At 51.8% G+C, this 20,900-nt stretch overlaps 1 protein-coding gene across 12 annotated transcripts in view; it reads left to right on the top strand.

The window, feature by feature from the left end:
* Window positions 1-20,900, top strand: part of ZNF516 (zinc finger protein 516) — a 134,355-nt gene that overhangs the window by 100,055 nt on the left and 13,400 nt on the right. For all 12 annotated transcript variants that reach the window (XR_010131259.1, XM_063699317.1, XM_055367969.1 and 9 more), the window contains exon 3: window positions 12,455-13,903. Coding sequence is in view for 11 of the 12 variants with exons in the window: in XM_063699317.1 (XP_063555387.1) it covers window positions 12,455-13,903 (1,449 nt within the window). In the remaining variant the exon portion in view is untranslated. The remainder of the gene's footprint in view (window positions 1-12,454; window positions 13,904-20,900) is intronic.

Here is a 20,900-nt window from a genome sequence, read left to right as displayed (position 1 = left end):
CCATCCACCTTTCCCTCACATGGCCACCTGCCTTCCCATCCTCCTTTCCCCCACGTGGCCACCTGCCTTCCCATCCACCTTTCCCCCACCTGGCCACCTACCTTCCCACCTGCCTTCCCAGCTGCCTTTCCCCCACCTGGCCACCTGCTTTCCCATCCACCTTTCCCCCACCTGGCCACCTGCCTTCCCACCTGCCTTCCCAGTTGGCCTCCTGCTTTCCTGGTCTCTGCTCTTGAACGTGCAAAGGGCTTCCCAGGCTGTGCTACTTCCTGGGTGACTTGTGTTGCCTGGGACATATTTTGAGCCCTGTGAATGTCACCTTCTGGGTGAAGAGCCCCGTTTGCCAACCCCAGAGCCTGTGGCTGACCAGAAGATTGTAAAACTATAACTTGTTATTAGTGACACTCCCTGTGGTCTTACATCTATTTAGGAACCTAGAGTTTTTTTCCCTATGTCAAAAGATGCTTCTTTCCCTTTCTGTGAAGTCTTCTCATTTTCATGGGGACAGTGAGGAAAAGGCCACCCTGAGCCCTGGATGTAAGGCCTGTCCCTTGGCCGTACTGTGTTTCTTTGGTCCAGTGGCCGAGTCTGCGCTGGCTCCCTGGTTTGACTGGCATCGCTGGTGGTGGAAATGGGGCTCTTCTTCAGCTGTGTGCTCCCCAGAAGCCAGGGGCGGCATTGTGAGCTGCGGCAGAGAGGACCGTGGTGTTGTTTGCCTCACTGTCCCTCTCCCTTTGAGTGTCATGTTCCCCTGCTCTTGTGGCCTCTCTGCTGTGGGCCTCCCTGCCCGGCCTCCTCCTGCTGGCTCTGCCTGTCTCTGTCTGATGGGGTCTCCGGCCTTCAGGGCGAGGCTGAGACAACAGCCTTATCTCCAAAGCACACAATGAGGCTGGGGCCATGGGATGACTGAGACCTCTGTGTCTGCAGTTTTCCACCTGGCTGCCTGGGCACCTGTGGAAGTCCCTGTTTCTAATTTGGTATTTTAGTACAGGTTCTGTAGGGCTGGTGTGATTGCCCGGGCTACTAGGATGCCAGTACGTCATGTTTGGGGACCCCTGTCCTAGTCACGTGTCTGGGATGGGGCTGTGCAGGTTTGCAGGAGGACCTGGCTGCGGGCAAGTCCACAGCGACAGAGGGAGCAGTTAGGGTTAGGTTACGGTTAGGGTTAGAGTTGGGTTAGGGTTAGGTGTTCGGGTTAGGTTTAGAGTTGGGTTAGGTGTAGGGGTTAGGGTTAGAGTTGGGTAAGGGGTTAGGGTTAGAGTTGGATTAGGGTTAATAGTTTTAGGGTTAGTGGTTATGGTTAGCGGTTAGGTTTAGGGTTATGGTTGGTTCACAGTTAGGGTTGAGGGGGTTAGGATTGGGATCAGGTGTTCATGTTAGTTGTTAGGTGTATTGCTACGGCTATGGCTGGGGTTTGCGCCAGGAATAGGGTTGTGGTTTGGCTTATGCTTATGGTAGTACCCTCCTCGGCCAGAGCCCTTACGCTCACACTTACTCACCCTGTAGCCTGTTTCCTAAAGTGCAGACTCTTCATATCATTTTCTCTTTTCTTTTCGAAATCTCGCAGCCCTCCTTAATGGTTTCTTTGTGCAATCTCTGTCCTCCTGTGGACCCCTGGTGTCCCCACCTTCCATACCTGCTGTGCCTGGTTTCCTTCCCTCGTGGCCCTCCTGGGATCTGGGAACACCTGCCAGTGTCAATGAGCCCAGCGCTGTGGGGTGTGAGCTGAGATAGAGGCATTTGAAGCTGGCTTGAGCTCTCAGCCTGATGGCCTTAGATAAGCTGCTTTGTGCCTCAGGTTTCTTATCTACAAAATGGGACGGTGACCTTCCCTCCCTAGGGCTGTTCCGAGGGGCAGGTCGTGGATGTGAAGTTCCTGGCATGGTTTCAGGCACCCAGTGAACCTGGAAAGTGTCTTGTTTCTATCACACCCCCGCTCGGTGCTTCTGGCTGGGGAATGCAGTGCTCAGGCTGAGTTTGCGAACCCAGCTTCTCCTCTCCAAAGGATAATGACCGACGTCCACATGGGCCTCCTGCCTGCGGGACCCGGGTTGCTCTGTGCCCCTCGTTTCCTTGGAGACTTGGAGACTTGTGGGGTGGTGCTGGCAGCTGCGCTGCTTGGCCATCGACCCAAGGCCTGCCTGGTGCTTCCCTGGAATCCCCTGGTCCTTGGTGAGCTGGGATGCATCTGAGACGGGTGCCGTCCTGGGCACATCACTGCTGCTTCCTGGCTTGGGACTGGCCTCCCTGGGTGACCTGCTCCACCCTGCAACAGGTGTGTGTGTTGGGCTGTATTGTTAAAGCCACTGGTGTAAACCCCGACACAGGTGTGCCATGGGGCTGGAGAAACTGCAGTCATGGTTCCTTGTGGATTTCATTACAGACATTCATGGCTCGTAATTTTCTGGTAGATTTGCTCATTCTCATATCAAAATGACCAGTTTGTGTTCAGTACCCAGCTACCTGGGGTGGGAAACTGGGGAGACAATGGAAAGAAGCCAGTTGTATTAAAAACCTCAGCGCATACTCAATGCACAGGCCTCCGGGGTCTGGGTCGTGACCATAGATTCACTCTGAGGGACCGGTCAGGACGTTTTGTGTAGGAGGAAGAGCCCAGTTACTCAGAGATGTTCATGGTTTTGTGCTTGGTATTGCATTTGTGTTTCTGTTTTGTTTTAACCAACAGTGAGAAGCTCTGGAATTATTGCTATAATAAGCGTGAACCGGGAGGCATACTGCCTCATGTAATAAAACAGCGTGCTGCCCACGATCGCTCGGGACCACAGGTGAGGTCATGTGACCGAGCAGGACTAGCAACGAGACTCTTAGGAAACAGCCTTTTCTCCAGACTCACCCATCTCCCCCTCAGGTCCCAGGGTTGCGGGCAGTGATGGCTGTGTAAGCGCTCCTCAGAGTGAAATAGCTGCTTGCTATTTTTAAAGGTAGAGATTAAGAAATGACAAAGCATTTTTGTTTTAAGAAGTGTGTTTCTACTTTGTACTGCTTAAAAATAACTCTGCAAAAATCAACTAAGTCACAAGGAATTGAACAGAACAAAAAATGACATTGAAGAGTACATAAGAAATGAATTACTCCTGTCTAGTTAGCAATTTTTGGGTCGTTTCCGTACACAAAAGTTAGAACCTTAGAATTGACAGGGGGAGATCATGCCTCCATGTGCGTGCGGATGGAAGGTCTGTCCCCGCAGAATTCCCGAGAGTTGCCTCCTGCTTTCTGCCTGCCCCTCTCGTTGGTGAGGGATGCACTGTTTATAAGGCAGCTGTTTCTCAGCTGAACCCTTCTCCCTTGGCCTCCCCTGAAATCTTATTCTCATTGATTTCTGTTTATTTGTCCTATCTTGCCCAGCCCTCCTCAATTTTGGCTGCAGTTAAAATCACCCAGAGATTTTTTTTTTTTTTGAGAATGTGCAGGCCACTCCCTCAGAAGCCTGGACCTTAGGCCAGGTTCTGGCCTTGACCAGTTCTTGCCAGCTGTGGCTCATGACCTTGACAGATGATTCTCAGATGCCACCTGCAAGGCTGTCCTGGATGAACTGATTTTCCTGTATCCATTCAGTGCTCACCGAGTAACATCAGGGTTTGCGGCAGCCCAACCCACCAGCCGCCTGTTTTGGGTGGAACAGTCCACATTCTTGCAGTCATTCTCGTATTACTTGGTTCCCAGAAGCCTCCCCTGGGCCTGTTCTGGACTCGCTCACTCTTGTTCATTTGCTGCTCTTCCATGTATGGTTCAGAGCCCAGGCTGGGCTCCTGCCGCCCAGTGTGAAGAGAGGACCCTTGGCCAGCCCCGTCCTGGGCCTTCCTTCCCCGGCTGTTGCTGAGGATGCTTCTGTTTGATCTCAACCCTGAGCCGAGTAACTCACACTGAGCCCGTGGTCTCCTAGGAGCTTGGGGTCTTTTCCGTGGCCAGAACTTTCTCTTCTTGCACTCTGTTTTTCCTTACAGGATTTCATCTTGTTAGTTTCAAGCCTTTGTTGCATCTCATCGAAAACTTCTGAGTCTGTGTGCTGCTTTGTTCTCCCTCATCTCTGAGTGTCAGCCCTGGTCCAATAAGCTTGTCCGGTTCCCTTTCTCCATCTGGGTCATCAGTGTACATGATGGCTCTTGGGAGGTCGGGCACTGCAGCAACCTCTGAGACCTTCCTCCTTGTGGATCTGAAACAGGAGAGTTCCCTGACCCCTCACGGGACTTGCAACAGGGGCGTGGCTTATTTGCACTCAAACTCCTTACAGGAGGGGTAGCAAGCAGATTGGCAGGTGCAGGAGCTGGGTGAGTGCTTTTGGGCATCGGCCCCATGGTAGTGTCTAGACAATTAATGCTGTTTTAGCAGTTGCTATCTGTGGATGGCTAAGTGTTCAACCAGCTCAGTGGAGAGTCAGGGTGACAGCCTTTTACACCCTGCCATCTTGGTACCTGGGTCCTTGTCTGGTGTCCAGGAAGAATCGGGTCATACAGGCTTTGAAGGATGGTGATTGCAGGGATTTCATTGAGTGGTGGAGGTGGTTCCCAGGGGGATGCATGGGGAGCTGGAAAGGGGATGGAGTGGGAAGATGATCTTCCCCTGGAGTTCAGCTGTCCCACGGCCGACCTCCTCTCTGACCGATTGCAGCCATACTCCTCTCGGTGTTCAGATGCTCCTTCTCTTTTCTTCTCTGCCGTGCCGTTCTGCCACTCTGCCAGTCTTCTGCTCTTCTGCTCTTGGAGCCTGGGGTTTGGGGTTTCTGTGGGTACAGGATAGGGAGGCATGGCGGGCCAAAAGCAACACTTGAGTTCGAAAACAGGAATACCTGTTCCCATTTAGGGCCGCAGGTTTCCAAGCTCGAGGGTGGGGCCTTTGCCAGGGAACTGCCCTGTTCTATCCAGTATTTCCCTGTCTCCTGTCCATGTCAGATTCAGGAATGGCTACTCCTGGGCAGAGGCATTGGGCCTGCTCCCAGCTGACCTCTGTGCACTAAAGCCAGCCGTGTTCTCCTTCCTGTCCCCAAGACTGTCAGGGAGAGACCAAGTCCATGCATGCTTCGGTCTCCTACATTACCAGCTTAGTAATCCTCTGAAAAAAGAAAATCACGTTATATAGTTGGTGTGCTTTTGTGTGACTGAGTGGTTTTTTTTTCTTTTTTCTTGGCAAATCTGGGATAAAATATATTAAAACAATTTGTATTTTATAAACCTACGATGACACACAGAATTGATCTCATCTGCGTCTGCAGCAGGTCAGTGGCAGAGCGTGTGCGGGCCTGTGCTGGTGTACCTGCAAGCTGCCTCCCTTGCTGTTCAGTGCCTTCACTCCTGCAAACGTACAATGTATTGGAAAAGCACAGTGTGTGTAAGGCATGTAAGAATCATCCACGGGTTACTAAACCGGCCTGGGTGTGGTGCACGGACATGCCACGTCTCTTCAAAGATTCTTCCTGTTCTATGATCATGGTGGGGTGCCTGGAAGAAGTGTGAATTTTGTGCACGTGTCTGACCTGAGCTGATGTGGCTGAAATGAGAGGGGCTGCGGGCTCGTCCCGCGGTGGCTGTGTCCCAGGAGCAGAGTCCACGTGGATGACGGAGACTTCAGAGGGGTGGGGCATGGTCCTTCCCAGGTGGCCGGGGCTCCAGCGATGGGTTCTGCTCTCAGGGCAGCAGGTGTCCGATCAGCCAGTGCTGAGAGATCAGTCCAGTGAGAATTTGGGGTGTTAACGGGTTCCCCATGCCCTTGGCAGGTTTTTTTCCTGTGGGAAGGATGTGGTTGCCGAAATTATACCACATCCTGTGGGAACCATCATGATGGTTGCCGAAATTGTAGAATAAAATATTTAAGATGTTTGGCTGCATAATGAAAATGACATGTGTGGGTAAAATTGTCAGTCATAGAACAGAAAATCTTGAAAAGTCCAGCTCTCATCCATTAGAAAGGAAATCATTGTGATAAGCTTGAAAAATGTAGAACCAGATAAAAGTCCCCTATGCAAGTCTCTGTACATGCAGTTGTTCATTAAAGGGCCTCTTTCTGGTGGTTCTGATGCCGTTTGTAGGTTGGGAGGTGAGAAGTTTTATTCCCGAGGCTCCTTAGAATTATGGTCGCTTAACTGAATTTGTCTTCTAAAAAAAGCACCAAGCTTTCTTCCCTGTATAATCTTAATATTGTGGAACTTTTACCTTTTCTTAACCTTTATAAAAGTAGTGCCATTTCCTCCCTCCTCCCTCACCTCCCATCCCCTCTTCCTTGTCAGCCTAAAGTTGAATCAGAGATGTCACTGATGGATGTGATGCTTGCAATTACCTGTTCATTCACTTCTCACTCCCTGTTAATATGGAGGGGAGCCCCCGGTGTTGAGCTCAGGCTGTGCCGTGAACTTGACTGCAGACGGGTCCAGCAACTGTGCAGAGTGGGGACCTGCCTGCAGCCACCCTGTGTGTTCAACAAAGCCCAGCCCAGCAAAACACCACAGCCCCCGATCCCCAAGCAAGGGCCCCCAACCTTCCCTTAGAAACCCAGAGAGGCCAGGTGGGCAGACATCCCTTCCTGTTCATGGAATTAACTAAACTGTATCCGTTATGGGTGGAAAGAAATAATGGCCTTTACGAATCCCAATATAGAGGGGCAGAAATGAGAAAAATCTTTATTTTAAACACTTAAGAAGTTAGGCAAGAAAAGTGTCTTGCAGAGAGAGCATGGGGATGCGTTTCAGGAGGAAGTTGGTTTTTGGAAGGGCCGCTTTGTAGGAATAGCAGCTCAGGAAACTGGCCGCAGGATGAGCTCTCAGTGCACAGGGGGCCACGAGGGTCCTGGCACCGGGGCTGGCGCTACCTCCTGCAGGTGGGCTGCCTGGGAGGAGGAGTGAGGCAACCGCTCCCATGGGGGTACAGCTCCCGGGGGGCGGTGCAGCGGCACCCTACATGCAGGGCCCGGTTCTTCAGCATCACCAGAGCTGGGCGCAGACCCATGCTTGCTGCCCATTGCCCCTCCTGGAGTGACAGCCAGCAGGGCGCTCCTGGGGTCCTGTTTATTTTTCAAAGAAGAAAAGAGGCACAAATGTGCACTGAGAATGAAGTGCTTTAAACACCCGTGGAAAACCAAAAACAAGACGAACAGGCAGCCCCAGAGCAGCCATAACTGCGGAAGGGGAGCGCCTCAGCGTGGCTGCGTGGCTGCAGACTTTTTTGTTATGTATATTTTACTACAGTAATAAAAAATACTTTAAGTGAAAGGGGAGTAACTTTATACAAAGTGCCCTCACCGCATTTCTGTGCTTTTGAGGGCGGTTGTGTGTGTTGAAGATGTTGCCTCAGAGACTTCAGACAGTGCAAGTCTGCCACTCCCTGGGCCCCGTGTGAAACGTGCTTGTCCGCGGTGTGCGGCACCAGCCAGGCCAGGGCCAGCTTGGGACGCGGTGGAGTCACCCAAGACCTAATCCATGTTTGTGTTTCCAAGACACATCTAGGAAGGTCCTGCTTAGAAAGGAACCCGGGAGCCCCTGGTGTGTTTGAGCCGAGGACAGAGCAGCCATAGTCACCGTCTGTGGCACATGTGTGCACACTCATGGGGTCGGGAGTGACATGCGCCTTCTCCAGGGCTGCTCGGACCGGCTGCCTCCTCCTGGCACGTGCTTCCGTGCACCCGGAGAGCATGGGGTGCGTGTTGGAGATCCTGCTCCCTCTGCACAGGGCCGCTACCAGGCCTTTCTGAGCCAGCCTTCCCTCTGTGTGTGCCCTCGGCACTGCGGTCAGGGTTAGAGGCAGCCATCTATGCAGGGCCATGCCGTGCTCAAACCAGCACCGTTCTCTTTCCTTCAATTCTAATAAAGTGCCCGGTGAGCACTGCCACCCAGGGGCTGTCAGACTGGTGGGGACTGAGGAGCAGAAGTGCTTTTTCCTGCAGACCTTCTCCCTGTGTGGCATGGGAGCCACGGAACCAGGCATTTCCTCAACCAGGGAGCTGGAGCCCCCTCCCCGGACACTTCTCTAGCCAAGTTCTTCCGTTTCAGGATCAGGGCCACCGAAACATCAAAAGCCACCTACACAAGGTCCCAATTGTGGGGGGAGGTGGGGGGTGGGAGCTGTGGAGGGGGAGTTTGGGGGCCATGGAGGGGGTGTGTGGAACCGCGGAGGGGGCGTGGGGTTCGTGGAGGGGGCGTGAGAACCGTGGAGGGAGTGGTGGGGGCTGAGGAGAAAGGTGTGCGGGCCGTGGTGGGAGCCGTGGAGGGGGCGTGAGAACCGTGGAGGGAGTGGTGGGGGCTAAGGAGAAAGGTATGCGGGCCGTGGTGGGGGTGTCGGAGCCGTGGAGGGGGCGTGAGAACCGTGGAGGGAGTGGTGGGGGCTAAGGAGAAAGGTGTGCGGGCCGTGGTGGGAGCCGTGGAGGGGGCGTGAGAACCGTGGAGGGAGTGGTGGGGGCTGAGGAGAAAGGTGTGCGGGCCGTGGTGGGAGCCGTGGAGGGGGCGTGAGAACCGTGGAGGGAGGGGTGGGGGTGGTGGAGGGGGTGTGGGGGCTGTGGAGGAAGGCGTGTGGGCTCTGGTGGGGGCGTGGGGGCCGTGGAGGGGGCACGGGTGTGTCCTGTGCCTGCTGCCACCTGTAGGGGGTGTCCTGAGGAGGTCTGATTGCCAGTGGTGGCGCTTAATTTCTCTGGGAGGTTCACCTCGCGTGTGCAGTAGATGGAGTGCACACGAGAATGGGGAGTGTAGAAAAGGGATAAATGAAAGAGTCAGAATGGCACTCAGGAACCTGAGAACAGCAGATGGGTGTCGTGGTCCCCTTGGGCCGCCTAGGAGGCCCCTCGTCTTAGTTTTGTTTTGATCTGGCTGTAACGAAACCTTGGCAGTAAGGAAACCTTGGCTGTGTCACGTGGCAGCACTTTGCCAGGCCCACTGGACTTGGCAGTAGTTTATTCCCGTGATTGGAGGCCCCTGGAGGGCCCTTGTCAACCAACAGCACTGGGTCCAGGAGCCGGGGACGAGGGGCGAAGCCGTCTGTTCTGTGGCTTACTGATGATGAATGCGGGGAGCGCTTGGGCCTGCGCCTCTCTGCACACCAAGGCCTGAGGCCTGATCAGGAGCTCACTAGAGGCTTTTGCTCTTTCAGTGGCCCTGATCCTGTAATGAGGAAACCTCGGTCAGAAGAGGGTCCGGGGAAGAGGGTCCTGGGTCCCTGGCTGAGTAGGTGCCTGGTGGGGAAGAGGGTCCTGGGTCACTGGCTGAGAAGGTGCCTGATGGGGAAGAGGGTCCTGGGTCCCTGGCTGAGAAGGTGCCTGGTGGGGAAGAGGGTCCTGGGTCCCTGGCTGAGTAGGTGCCTGGTGGGGAAGAGGGTCCTGGGTCACTGGCTGAGAAGGTGCCTGATGGGGAAGAGGGTCCTGGGTCCCTGGCTGAGAAGGTGCCTGGTGGGGAAGAGGGTCCTGGGTCCCTGGCTGAGAAGGTGCTTGGTTCCTTGTTGCTGAGGATCCTGTGCCTCTCCAGTTAGCCACGTGTTTTCTTCCTTGGAAAGGAAGTAGGTCCTTGGAAAGCTGTTCAGTCTTTCTGCTCATCAGCTGCTTCTGCGAATAGCTTCAGTTTCCCGCCCCCTGCCCCTCCACTCGTGGTCATGCTTCTCTCCTGCCCTCCTGGGGTGGCTCGGGACTCTGTGCAGGGTCTGTGTGTTCCAGAGGCATTTTGCCGTTCACTCTCGACCGGTGACTTCGATAACTTGGGCTAGACCATTCGCTTTTTTTTTTTTTGAGACAGAATCTTGCTCTGTTGCCCAGGCTGGAGTGCAGTGGCACCATCTCGGCTCAGTGCAGCCTCCCCCTCCAGGGTTCAAGCGAATCTCCTGCCTCAGCCTTGGGATTACAGGCGCATGCCACCACGCTTGGCTAATTTTTGTATTTTTAGTAGAGACGAGGTTTTGCCATGTTGGCCAGGCTGTCCTCAAACTCCTGATCCCAAGTGATACGCTCTCCTCGGCTTCCCAAAGTGCTGGTATTACAGGTGCTGGCCACCATGCCCAGCTAATTTTTGTGTTTTTAGTAGAGACAGCATTTTGCCATATTGGCCAGGCTGGTCTCGAACTCCTGGCCCCAAGTGATCTGCCTGCCTCGGCCTCCCAAAGTGCTGGGATTATGGGTCTGAGCCACTGTGCCTGGCTAGATTATTCACTTTTAGTTTATTACTCAGTGTCTTGGTCAGAGGTACTGGAAGTTCTAGGCGATGTTTTATGATCCTTTTGGGGAACATTTTGGAAGCCTCGACAGTTGTGCTTTGAAAACCCCACAGATGTACAGGGGCCGATGACACAGCTGCATTGTTTACACTGACAGACTCCACTAGTAGTCTTGGACATGTGTGTTCAGAAATCTGTATTCCTTTACTGCAGGGAAAACTAGATCTCTCCCTGCCGGATGTTGCCTTTTTCGAATATTTAGAAATGAGTCGAATGTACTGAGCACCAGTCTGACTTAAACAAAGGCTAACGTTTCCTCTTTCGTATACTTAATTCCATGTTTTTATCCGTGGTGCATCCTAGCACTGCCCAGTCTCCTTTCTCATACTTTCACATATGCACTGTGTGCGTATAACAGACTCATATACCTGACTTCATTGATTTATTTTTTATTTTAAAATTTATTTTATTATCATTATTACTGTTATTTTTTAAGATGGAGTCTTGCTCCGTTGCCCAGGCTGGAGTGCAGTGGCATGATGTCAGCTCACTGCAACCTCCACATCCTGGGTTCAAGCGATTCTCCTGCCTCAGCCTCCGGAGTAGCTGGGACTTCAGGCGCATGCCACCACGCGTGGCTAATTTTTGCATTTTTAGCAGAGGTGGGGTTTCACCACGTTGGCCAGGCTGGTCTTGAACTCCTGACCTCAGGTGACCCACCCGCCTCGGCCCCCCATAGTGCTGGGATTGCAGGCATAAGCCACTGTGTCCAGCCTTGACTTTATTTAAATATTAGCCTTTAGGAGCCAGTAGGAGTTGGATAGTTTTTTCTTCCTTTGTCTCATCTCCGCACCAGTTCTGCTGATCAGCCCTTAACTGCTGGCGTTTTTTACATGGACAAGTCCTTTAACACGGCGTATGAATTGCGCACTAACTGCCCGCTAATTGAAAACCAGCATTTGTTACCGTGTCCCTCAGATCTGGGCAAGTGCCTTCAGTGACAGGCGCTGTCTCACCCTGATGAAGAACCCCTTGGAATGGATTTGTTACCAGTTTGTTGGGATTCCTAAGTGTTATCTCCAAATACACACTTAGAACATTTTAAAGGAACATTCTGAGTTAGCAGATCCCTCCATTTTACTGAATGTTAAAAATTTCTGAAAATCTTATTTGAAAACCAAGAACTTGGGGCCTTATCATACTGAGACATGGCTGTAAGGGACTGCAGATGGCGGCTGGGTGGTAAAGAATCCTGTGTTTTGTAGTTCAGAGAGTTTTAAGATATCTGGAAACATCTGTACTCCTGCCCTGTTTTGATGTCTAGATTTACATAAACCCAAGGCCATAAATGCAAAACATAAATGAATTTTTGTTAATCCGTGTTGTGTCCACTTGCAGTCCAGTCTCTTCTGACTTTGGAAAAGCCTTAAAACCTCCGAGCCCAACCCACACCTCGGCTGTGTTTCTGCTGTCTCACGCGTTCCTTGGGTAAAGTGGGAGGGTTCTGACCACACCATCCCTCCCCACCGCAGAGTTCATCCCAGACTGTGGCTCAGACACACTCTGTCAAGGTCCGACCATCAGGGGCGCAGAGCTTGAGGGGCGGAACACCGGGCTCAGTTCTCCTGGGCAGCCGGCAGGTGGCAGCATGGAGGTGGATAGCGTGGCTGCCTTTGCTCACCGGCCTCTGGGGGACCTTGGGGCATCAGGGTTTTGGGCTTGAGAATTGACCTCACAGGACAGATGCGTAGGGAGGGAGCCCTATGGCTGAGGCGGAAGGTGGTCGGTAGCCCAGTGGTTTTGGAGGCAGACACGGGGGTCCTTTGGACAGAGTAAGCTGTTGCCCAAGCCTGCTTCTGTGACTGTGGGCTCCACCCAACTTCTCTGGTTTTCTTACCCTGCAATGAATGATTGTGAAGATTCCACAAGAGCCCTAAATGTAGAGTTCCTCAAAAGTCATACAAACCTTATACTGCTGTGAATAATTAATTTTTTTCCCGAGTTTTAATATACCAGTCACCCTCTGTTAACTAGGGACGGCGTCGTTACATGTAACTAGATACACCACTGCTATTGTATTTTTTCCCTGTGATCTTTCGGGTCATTTAAATTGAGAAAAGAAGTCCTGCCTGACTCGCCCCCTTTTGTTCTTGTCTGGGTGGCTCCTCATGGGTTTTCTAAGAGCCACCCAGACTCAAGGGTGGCTTCTCCTGCTGAAGACAGATGGCTTGGAACATGCTGTAGCTGTACGCGCCGTGTGTCTTGCTGTGTTCTGATGAGAAATGGTAACTTCCCGTTTCATATTTTGCCTCCTCTAGGGGGACAGCCGCGCCGCTGCTGCTTTTCCGAAGAGGTGACTTCGACCGAGCTCTCCAATGGAGACCAGAGTCACAAGCTGGGAGGGAACGCCTCGGAAAGAGACACCGGCGAGTCCAAGGCAGGGATCGCAGCTTCTGTGTCCATACTTGAAAACAGTAGCAGAGAGACTTCTAGAAGGCAAGAGCAGCACAGATTTTCTATGGACTTAAAGATGCCAGCATTTCACCCCAAGCAGGAGGTGCCCGTCCCTGGTGATGGTGTGGAGTTCTCTTCCAGTATGGGAGCGGAGGGCCAGATGGGTCACCCTGCAGAAAAGCTGTCCGATTTGCACAACAAGGAACACTCTGGGGGAGGGAAGCGGGCGCTGGCCCCAGACCTCATGCCGCTAGATTTAAGTGCGAGGTCTTCGCGGGATGACCCCAGCAATAAGGAGACGGCCTCCTCCCTGCAGGCGGCTTTAGTCGTTCACCCGTGTCCTTACTGCAGCCACAAGACCTACTACCCCGAGGTCCTGTGGATGCACAAACGCATCTGGCACCGCGTCAGCTGCAACTCCGTGGCTCCCCCGTGGATTCAGCCCAATGGTTACAAAAGCATCAGAAGCAATTTGGTTTTCCTTTCCCGGAGCGGACGCACGGGCCCCCCGCCTGCCCTCGGTGGCAAAGAATGCCAGCCTTTGCTCCTTGCTCGGTTCACCCGCACTCAGGTGCCAGGGGGGATGCCGGGGTCCAAAAGTGGCTCTTCTCCCCTGGGAGTGGTCACAAAAGCCGCTAGCATGCCTAAGAATAAGGAGAGCCATTCCAGAGGTCCCTGCGCTCTGTGGGCGCCCGGCCCTGACGGGTATCTACAGACCAAACCTTGTCACGGCCAGGAGCCACATGGCGCGGCCACACAGGGGGCCCTGGCCAAGCCCAGGCAGGAGGCTAGCTCCAAACCGGTGCCTGCCCCGGGTGGCGGGGGCTTCAGCAGGAGCGCCACCCCTACGCCCACGGTCATCACCCGGGCTGGTGCGCAGCCTTCGGCGAACAGCAAGCCTGTGGAGAAGTTTGGGGTCCCCCCAGCGGGGGCTGGCTTTGCCCCCACAAATAAGCACAGTGCCCCGGACTCCCTGAAAGCCAAATTCAGTGCTCAGCCTCAGGGTCCACCTCCTGCAAAGGGCGAAGGGGGCGCTCCTCCTCTACCTCCCCGCGAGCCCCCCTCGAAGGCAGCCCAGGAGCTGAGGACTCTGGCCACCTGTGCTGCGGGGTCCAGGGGCGACGCGGCCTTGCAGGCCCAGCCCGGCGTGGCTGGGGCGCCCCCCGTCCTACACTCCATCAAACAGGAGCCGGTGGCCGAGGGGCATGAGAAGCGCCTGGACATCCTCAACATCTTTAAGACGTACATTCCAAAGGACTTTGCGACCCTCTACCAGGGATGGGGTGTCAGCGGCCCTGGGCTAGAGCACAGAGGTAAGATGTGCGGGCCCTCTCTTCCCCAGCCCAAATGTGACCCCCAGAACCACCCCCGGAAGGCCAGGGCTGCTGCCCACCTGCCTGTCCATGTCCCTGAGGACAGAGCCAGCTGGCCCCATCCCACTGCTGAGCTGAGAGCCGCTTGCTTGCCCTGGCCTGGGAGCACAGCAGATGGGAACAGCTCTCCCAGGCTCCACATTCTGCCCTGCCGGGGGATGTCTGCCTGGGGTTGGTGGCCCTCTGCACGTTGGCCCTGGGAGGAGGTCGCAAGCCCTGCACGGCTTCCTTCCTGCTGAGAGGACGTTTCCTCCACACCGACATTCCGCAGGAGCAGACAGACGTGACTGCACTTCACGTGTTTGTCATTTTAAACAGAATCCGTAGATGTTCATTGTCCTGTCTCTCAAAAGACAAGAATATTCATTTAATGTATTAAGTTTTATTTTTATTCATCTGTAATTAAAGAAAACACCTAATTAGTCCTCTAGTATTAGTAAGCAAAGCTTTGCCGAGGATCGATGTACCATATAAAGTCTGGAGAATGGGATTTGTGCAAAAATTCCTGAAAAAAATGCTTGGAAAAGGCTATCTTCGCTTCTCCCTCTGCCTTAGTATTGCTATCCGATAGTAACACTGAGAAGCAGTTGGTGGCTTTCCTCCTGCTCCTCCGGCACGCGCACTGCATGCGGTGCCCCGTTCTGGAACATAACTGAAGGTCACTCTCACTTAACGTCCAGAACACAAACCTAAGTTCTGTTAAAAAAACAAAACAGAGTCTCTCAGTTCATTGCCTGGGAAGTCCTAACCGTTCTTCGATAGAATTGTTTGTCGTGGCAGGGCATGGTGGCTCAACGCCTGTAATCCATGCACTTTGGGAGGCCGAGGTGGGCGGATCACGACGTCAGGAGTTCAAGACCAGCCTGGTCAATATAGTGAGAGACACCATCTCTACTAAAAACACAAAAATTAGCCAGGCATGGTGGTGTGCACCTGTAATCCCAGCTACTTGGGAGGCTGAGGCAGGAGAATTGCTTGAACCCAGGAGGTGGAGGTTGCAGTGAGTAGAGATCGTGCCATTGCACTCCAGCCTGGGTGACAGAGTGAGACTCCGTCTCAAAAAAAAAAAAAAAAAAAAAAAAAAAACGTTGTAAGCCTGTGGTTTCTTAAAGTGGTTACCATTAGAACATCTGAGATCCAGGGCTGCAAACTCCAGGCAGCTGGCAGGACTGTCAGGGGCATGGTTCTGGGTCTGGGAGATATCAGCAGACAGCCTCCCTGAATCCACCGTGGGACAGTGTCCCAGTGGGTGCTGGGGTCACCTGCTGAGCTCCTGGCTTAGGCCGGGGTTTCAGAGCCTGCCTAGATCCATGGCCTGGCAGGGCTGTCTTGGCATGAGGGATGCCCACCCAAGGTGTTTTCCAGTAGGAGACATCACAGGCCTGCTGCCCCTCTTACAGATTTGCTGGCAAAGGCCTTACTCCAGTCAACCTTGTTACATTCCTGCTTTGAAGAGCCCGCTGAACGCTTGTGAACTTTTTAGGATGAGGCCATAGGCCCGGACACCTGAGGGTCTCGTCATTCGCGTTGGCTTGAGGTGTGACTCAGGAGTGGGGTCCCTGAGGCGTGGTCTTAGATCCTCATCTCTTCTCCCCGCCCATGTGCTCTGGGTGGACGGTGTAACCTGAGGAGGCTGTCGTGGGTGGGAGGCGCGGCGCAGTGCCATGTGGATTGATGGTTTGACTTTTTCCACGTTCAGTTGCAGTGAGCGAGTTCCCTCAGCCTCAGCAGGGTTTCTCAGTCACGTAGATTATTTGCTGCTAAGTGGAAAACAAGTTTGTTGGTGGCCTTTTGATGTGATGCCAGTCTCACTTCTGGAGATGTGGGTTTTCTTGGAACCCAAAGCAGAGAAGGCTGAGTGGTGAGGGCTGCGCTGTTGTGGATGCTGGGTGTTCCCAGCTGCACCTGGCCTGCTGTGTCCTTCCCCCGGTGGCCGCCTCCCAGCAGAGCAAGGGGGATTTGACGCCCACTTGATCCACCGGACTCATAATTTAATTAATCATGCCCTCCCGCCTGCGTGCACGCTAGGTTCTAAACCTGCCAGCTCACACCTGGAAAGTGGCGTCCTCAGTTTTTAAAGGCTTTTGAGCTGCCCTGTGGGTAGCGTAGTTGCTGTTTCTAAGAAAGTAGAAGTGAGTTTTAAGGTCAGGTTTTGAAATTTTAGATGATAGAATTTGAAGTCCAAAATAGTCTGAAGTATTTTCCCTTTTCTTACAGACATTTTAAAAAATAAATGGTTCTAAGGCGTTTTTTTTTTTGAAAGAGAGAGGTTAAATATTTATCTTTCATATGTGAAAAATACTAGTCACAAAGTACATGCGCTCATCTTGGGTTATTTATTCTTTTCATGTACACATTGAGACATAGTGTGAGTCAGCAAATTTAGGGTTTCTAAGTGTACTCTAAATTGGGTTTCTTAGGGGAAGTGCTCTCACCTTTTTGGTCTTAAAATACACCTGTTAGTAGGTGCATTATTAGGATCTTGGCTTCCCGGGTATAGAGTACCTGAGGTCAGCCTGTTTAGATACTCGGTCAGTGCACCTGAGAAGTGCCGAGCATCTCCAGATGGGGCGCCTCCGGTGAGGGGGCTCGGCACCTCCTGGGCCCCTAGCTTTGGTGAACTTCCCTTGCCTACAGGTCTCTGTGTTGAAGTTGTCAGAACAAGTTGAGAACTCTTCTATGTCATAGTTCTTTAAGGCTTCAGACATCTCCCTCTTGCCTTTCCTGGACCCAGCATCCCTGTTCTGCATCCATCCTCTACCTGGTCTCTTGGGCCTACCCATCTATCCTCTACCTGGTCTCCGGGACCTTCCGTGTCCATCTTCTACCTGGTCTTCGGGGCCTTCCCATCCATCCTCTACCTGGTCTTCGGGGCCTTCCCATCCGTCCTCTACCTGGTCTCTTGGGCCTTCCCATCTTGGGCCTTCCCAGGTCTCCCAGGACAGGAGACCTGGTCCCCAGGACCTTCTGTGTCCATTCTCTCCCTGGTCTCCGGGACCTTCTGTGTCCATCCTCTACCTGATCTCCAGGACCTTCTGCGTCCATCCTCTACCTGGTATCCAGGGCTTTCCCTGTCCATCCTCTACCTGGTCTCCGGGACCTACCCATCCATCCTCTGCCTGGTCTCTGGGACCTTCCCCATCCATTGTCTACCTGGTCTCTGGGGCCTTCACGTCCACTCTCTACCTGGTCTCTGGGGCCTTCTGTGTCCATCCTTCTACCTGGTCTCCGGGGCCTTCCCTGTCCACTCTCTACCTGGTGTCCAGGACCTTCACATCCATCCTCTATTTGGTCTCTGGGACCTTCCGCGTTTCCTTTCTCCTTACTTGAATGTTTGTTTTTGACGCCCTTAAAGTGTTGTAGCCAGAAGGAAACCCAGCAGCCTTGGTGTGGTCAGACTATTGGAAAGGTGAACAGAACACTCATGTTTCCTGTTACAGAAACTCGATTTCTGTTACCGCAGCCCAGGAAATCTGTGCAGCCTGGATTTCCTTTTTTGAGTGTTGCTGAATACTGGTGTAACTCACTTTCTTAGGGCTTTTTTCTTCCACTTGTTTCTGTTCAGCTGTTTCTTTTTTGTGGTGTACCTGTAGTTGATTTTTGAGTCATGAGTCTAGAATCTTGTTTCATTCCTTCCTTGGTCAAATTGATCTTTTTGACGTGTCTTATTATACAAGTGTATCTGTGCTTTCTGGTCTTCTCTTCTCACCCCGTGTGTTTGTTGCGTGTCTGCTAGGTGGGTGTCGTCTGCAGCTGTAAAGATCACAACTTCCCTGTGAGTGGTCATTGATTATACCCCTATTGCTGTAGCATCATTTTGTAGTTTGGGGAGGTAGAAATATGCAGAGGAGAGTGGTCTCAGAGAATAGGAAGTCATTTCACATGTACATGCAATAGTTGCGGGTGCTAGAAGTGTGATTCTGTGATGTTGCAGTGGACAGGCTCCATTTATACAGAGAATGTTGCTGGAGGAGGATGCTTCTAAGACCGGTTTTATTCAGAAGTTAGGAAACGGAAGTCTCAAAGACTTCCCCGCCCCCAACATGTTTGGGTGATGTTTCTGTAGATATGAAGAGTCTAAAAACTCTACCCAAACAGGAAGGAAAGAACTATTGCTACCTTCTTTAGGGACTCCCTGACCATTTAAGAGGAAAAACCCACTGCATTTTCTGTAATCATTGTACAGTGTGACTACCAAGTCATAAACATACAGCAATAGAACATAAATGACTTATTGCTACAACAGTAATAAAATAATACATGATCTGTGTTTTCAGACCTTATGGCCAGCCTAGATGATCTGATACTATGAATCTTAGAATAAAATTTGAAGCTAATAAAATAATTCCAGATAAAATAGATGGTATTTCTTATTGGGACCTAAAAAAAGTCATTTATACCAAGGAGGCCTTCATATTGTGGTGATGAAAGCTTTGTGCTTTCTTGCAGTTTGATCTCTCTTTGTAGAATCTTTTTCATCTCCTCTTTCTCTATGGATAGCACAGCACCACGTAATGACACGCAGCGTAGCAGGGCTGGGTGTCCCTCTCTGAAGTTGGCCAGGCCTTTTTCTTTGACCGTTAAGTCCACTTTCCAAACACAACTTGAATTTCTAGGTGAGAACATTTGAGCTGCGTGTTTACCAGGTGGTCTTCAGTTCAAATGAAGTTTATAACCTTTGTGATTCACTCGGAATGTTGTAGCTTGGGCATAATATTATTGGCCATAAGGGCAAGTGCCCTGTCTTTAAAAAGTAAAGAGAAAGTGATATGGTGAGATGTGTGGGAAACTCATGTGTGCGTGCACTTGTGAGCGTGTACGCCTGCGTGAGTGTGTGTGCACGCGTGCTCATGCACCCTTAATTCAAGGAAATAAGCACGGATCAGTGGGAGGGCTATCCATGTTTTCTCTGTTGCTCATTTGGATAGGAAATAGCTACAATAATTACTTGAAAAAAGAATAATGACTTAGTTTTTGAAAGTTGTGAATGTTAGACACAGATGACATTGCATGTCGTCATCATTAGTCAGTATTGTGTGTAGGCGTGGTCAGATTCCACCTGTAGAAGCAGTCTAGATTGTACCTGGGAAAATCCAGACAACCACTTTCAGAAATTCATTTCGTAGGAGCTCCACTGGGTGGTGTTTCTAATGCAAATGAATGGGGGAACAAAATAGCTTAAAAAATCTCTTTTCTTTCTTTCCTTTCCTTCCTTTTCTTTACTTCCTTCTTTTCTTTCTCCCCTTCTCTTTCCCTCCCTCCTTTTTCTCCTCTCCTGTCTCCCCTCCTTTCCCCTCCCCTCCCCTCCCCTCCCCTCCCCTCTTCTTCCCTCCTCTCCCCTCTCCTCTTTTCTTCTTCTCTTCTCTTTGCTTCTTCTCTCTTCTGTTCTTTTTCTTTTTCTTTTCCCTCTTTCTTTTCTTTCTTTCATTCAAGACAGAATCTCACTCTGTCACCTAGGCTGGAGTGCAGTGGTGTGATCTCAACTCACTGCAGCCTTGACCTCCTGAGCTCAAGTGATCCTCCCACCTCAGCCTCCCGAGTAGCTAGAAGCGTAGGCATGCACCACTCGCCTGGATAGCTTTTACATTTTTAGTAGAGATGAGGTCTCTCACTGTGTTGCCCAGGCTGGTCTTGAACTCCTGGGCTCAAGTGATCCTCCTGCTTTGGCCTCTCAAAGTGCTGGGATTACAGGCCTGAGCCGCTGCACCTGGCCCCTGTTAGCTTGAGTGTTGGTTGAAATGTTTCTTCTTATTCCTTTTGTGTATGTAAGGCAATGGGAATATTGAGTAGTTGGTGGCTAAGTTGTTGAATTTCTCTGATTCATGTTAATGATCTGTCATATAAGAAATTTGACAAGATGTGCCTCACAGTTCATGCATTTCTTATTTCCATAAACATGATCTATAGTGTAAACATGATTTTATGTTTTTACCTGTTGAGCTACTCTGAATTAGGGTAAGAGAAACAATATTGAAGGTTTGTTTTCAACCAGTGTGACTAAGGTGCCTTTTGTCATTCTCTTCATTTGCTGTTCACACTCAGGTGTCAGCCTTTAGATACATAAAAACTCAGCTGCATAAAGCAGCGTTTTAAAAAATTACTGCAACAGGTGTAACTTTTTCTAGTTATTATTTCTGTTTTTTTTTTTTTTTTCCTACTGAGTTGAGTTACTATTGCGCATAACAGTGACTCTCCCAGCCAGAGAAATTTCTTTGGAGCTGCCAGCACATGGAAATCAAGCCTTTTCTTCAGAGAGAAAAGGTGTGCAGACAAATAAACACTCTCTGCATCCCTTTCTAATCAAAGTCGTGTGGCTTTTTGGATCACAAGGAAACACAAAGCCCAGCCTTTGAGTGCAGGGGTGTGGCATGATCTTTGGGGAAAAGGTGGGACTTGGGGACTTCCCCTTGCCGATGGCCAGCAGGTGCACGCACCTTGGGGACCTGCTGCCTGGTGGTTGCAGGTGTCCCCTCCCTTCTGCTGGGGGCCGGGGCCTCAGAGCTGCCCAGGCAGGCGGGCGAGAGGGCCAGAGGCGGGGCCACCCCGTGGCCGCACTCACTCTGCGTGGGTCTCCCAGGATCGCGGCCGGGTCACGGTGGGCTCTGGTCCCGCTCACTTCCTATTTTCCATGAGCCTCGTCTCTGTCATGCCGGTGTCACTCTGATTTGCCGGATGTGCCGCTTGACAGAGCCGGGTGATGGCTGTGCCCAGCCTGCAGATGCTCGGAGCTGCACATCCCGACGTGCTGCCTGGCAGGCACCTCCTGTCCCGGGGGGTGGTTTTTAATTCGCTGTAATTTATGCATCCTTGCAGTCCTGAGAGTGTGTGGCCTGTCAGCAGAGCCGAGATGAAGGCTGACAGTTGTCACCAGGGCCTGAAGGGAGCCTCACATGATGACACATTAGACAGACTAATGATGTTTTCCTCTCGCTTCCCC

This window comes from Gorilla gorilla, chromosome 17 (assembly GCF_029281585.2).
Source record: "Gorilla gorilla gorilla isolate KB3781 chromosome 17, NHGRI_mGorGor1-v2.1_pri, whole genome shotgun sequence".
Lineage (NCBI taxonomy): Eukaryota > Metazoa > Chordata > Mammalia > Primates > Hominidae > Gorilla > Gorilla gorilla.
The sequence above is the reverse complement of the archived record's forward strand: the minus strand, read 5'-3'. Positions and strand labels throughout refer to the sequence as shown.